General features: G+C 41.0%; 1 protein-coding gene across 1 annotated transcript; it reads left to right on the top strand.

Annotated features, from left to right (window-relative positions):
• Nucleotides 1-1,665: 1,665 nt before the first annotated feature.
• Nucleotides 1,666-2,628, top strand: LOC147580545 (olfactory receptor 2W1). Its single transcript, XM_086705917.1, has one exon. It carries the CDS (start codon nt 1,666-1,668, stop codon nt 2,626-2,628), a length of 963 nt encoding a protein of 320 aa, XP_086562043.1.
• The last annotated feature ends 537 nt before the right edge of the window (nt 2,629-3,165 follow it).

Below are 3,165 nucleotides of genomic sequence, written 5' to 3' on the forward strand. Positions count from 1 at the left end.
CCCTAGCCCACTTGCATTCTGTCTCTGTCTCTCTCAAAAAATAAACATTAAAAAAAATTTTTAAACTCTCAGCTATACTGGCCCTCTACAGATCCCCTTTTCATGATATAGGACATCAAACAAAAAAAGATAGGTTGAGAGTATCCCTCTTTAAGCAAGAAACATTCGGAGCTGGACAAAAGAATGAACAGGATTGCAGAAGTAGAAGTTCCGAAAAGGAGGGGAGGGTTCCCAGGGCTTCCGATGGGAATGAGTTTAACACATCAAACTAGGAGGAAGCCAGGAGTCCATGTGTCATGTGTATAAAGCAACTTCTGACATGAGCATGAGGCCTCGTGCAGATCCACGCAAGCATGGATTGGGGTATTTCTTCAATGAAACGGAAAGGGGCTAGCAAATTAAAAGAACATGGATGATGTGACTGATTTTATTGACTCGTGTAACAATGTAAACAAACAAAAAAAAAAAAGTCTGGATGAAAGGAGTGAAGACAGGGGCGCCTGGGTGGCTCGGTCGGTTAAGCGTCCGACTTCAGCTCAGGTCGTGATCTCGCGGTCCGTGAGTTCTAGCCCCGCGTAGGGCTCTGTGCTGACAGCTCAGAACCTGGAGCCTGCTTCTGATTCTGTGTTTCCCTCTCTCTCTGACTCTCCCCCCATTCATGCTCTGTCTCTCTCTGTGTCAAAAATAAATAAACTTTAAAAAAAATTTAAATCTAGAAAATCTAGAAAAGAGATAATCTTGATTTCGATTAGGGTAGTGACTATGGAAGCCTCTTGAAAGTGAGAATATACTGGGGCGCCTGGGTGGCGCAGTCGGTTAAGCGTCCAACTTCAGCCAGGTCACGATCTCGCGGTCCGGGAGTTCGAGCCCCGCGTCAGGCTCTGGGCTGATGGCTCAGAGCCTGGAGCCTGTTTCCGATTCTGTGTCTCCCTCTCTCTCTGCCCCTCCCCCGTTCATGCTCTGTCTCTCTCTGTCCCCCAAAAAATAAATAAAACGTTGAAAAAAAAATTTTTAAAAAGAAAGTGAGAATATACTTAAAATACAACTTGCATTAAAATTTACCATTTCGGCGATAGGTTAGGTATTGGGATGAGAGACATAAAGATGTCAGGGGTAAAAGGCCATATCTCCTACATGAGAAACCGGGACATCAGTGGTGCTACTCACTAAGATACAAAAGAAGAGAAACACTATTTTCCTCATTCTGACATTAGCAAAATAATTACATTTTATAGGTAAATTTGCTGACCAGAAAAATAATGTGTTCATTATATCAAGCGAACAAGATTGGTAGAGAATCAGAGGGTCACATCACTTTAGAAACAGATCCTTTCAAACTTGCAAATTTACATATGAAAATTTTCAGACCTTGAGTTTAAGAGTAATATCTCCAAGCTCACCGAGATAAAAATATAATATTAAATCCAACACCATAAAATGATCTACAACAAATACCAGATTACTTGGCTTTAATATTTACTTTCACCCATTATTTTTTAATTATTAGCATAAATTCTTTCCCTTTAAATTATGTGGTCTGCACTGACAATTTCTCCTCCTCCATCTCCTTCTCTTACTCCTCCTGCTCCTCCTCCTCCTCCTCATCCCCATCCTCCTTCACCTCCTTCTGCTTTTCTCATTCTAGGATTTGGACACTGAAGGACTATGGGCCAAAACAATCACACTTCTCTGCATGGTTTTATTCTGCTTGGCTTCTCGGACCATCCCAAACTGGAGATGGTCCTATCAGGAGTTGTCACTCTCTTCTACTTCGTTACGTGGGTGGGTAACACAGCCATCATCCTTGCATCTCTCCTGGATTCCCATCTCCACACACCGATGTATTTTTTCCTCAGGAACTTATCTTTCCTGGATCTATGTTTCACAACCAGCATCATCCCTCAGATGCTCGTTAACTTGTGGGGACCTGACAAGACCATCAGCTATGTGGGCTGTGTCACTCAACTCTACGTTTATATGTGGTTGGGTTCCACTGAGTGTCTCCTCCTCGCTGTTATGTCCTATGATCGTTTCACAGCTATTTGTAAGCCCCTGCATTATTTGGTAATCATGAACCCACATCTCTGTCTCAAGATGATAATCACGGTCTGGAGCATTAGTTTGGCCAATTCTGTATTATTATGTACACTCACCCTCAATTTGCCTCGATGTGGAAACAACCTTCTGGACCATTTCTTGTGTGAGTTGCCAGCTATGGTCAAGATAGCATGTATAGACACCACAACAGTTGAAATGTCTGTTTTTGCTTTGGGCATTGTCATTGTCCTTACACCACTCGGCCTTATTCTTATATCCTATGGCTACATTGCCAAAGCTGTGCTGAGAATAAAGTCAAAAGAAGGCCAACAAAAAGCAATTAATACCTGTGGATCTCATCTCACTGTCGTGTCCATCTTCTATGGAACTATTATCTACATGTACCTGCAACCAGGTAACAGTGCCTCCAAAGACCAGGGAAAGTTCCTCACCCTCTTTTACACGATCGTCACTCCAAGTCTTAACCCTCTCGTTTATACCCTGCGGAACAAAGACATGAAGAATGCATTGAGGAAACTGGTGAGAGTTGACCGTGAATCTACAAAATCAAAGAGGGACCAAAAGTCATAGAATCGTATTACCCTGGATAAGACAATGAAAAACATTTTCTAATTGTCTTTCCTTGTTTTATTCAAGTGCAATAAACACACAGTGTTATATTAGTTTTAGGTACACAATGTGATTCAACAATTCTATACATTTATCAATGCTTATCACGTGTACTTTGAATCCCCTTTATCTATTTCACCCATCTCCTCACTCACCTCGCCTCTAGAAATTACTAATTCCCTATACTTAAGAGTCTATTTTTTATCTCTTTCTTTTCTTTGTTTGCTCATTTGCTTTGATGCCTAAATTCCACATATGAGTGAAATCATATGGTCTTTGTCTTTCTCTGACTGACTTATTTCACTTAGCATTACATGCTCTTACTCAACCATGTTATGGTGGATTTTGTGGCAAGATTTTGTTCTTTTCATGGCTGAGTAATATTCCATTATGCATATACCACACCTTCTTTATCCACTCATCTATCAGTTGACACTTCGATTGCTTCCATATCTTGGCAGTAAACACAGGGTGCTATATCTTTTCAAATTAGTGTTT

The sequence above is a fragment of the Puma concolor genome, chromosome B2 (assembly GCF_028749965.1).
Source record: "Puma concolor isolate L17-30 chromosome B2, mPumCon1.1.hap2, whole genome shotgun sequence".
Lineage (NCBI taxonomy): Eukaryota > Metazoa > Chordata > Mammalia > Carnivora > Felidae > Puma > Puma concolor.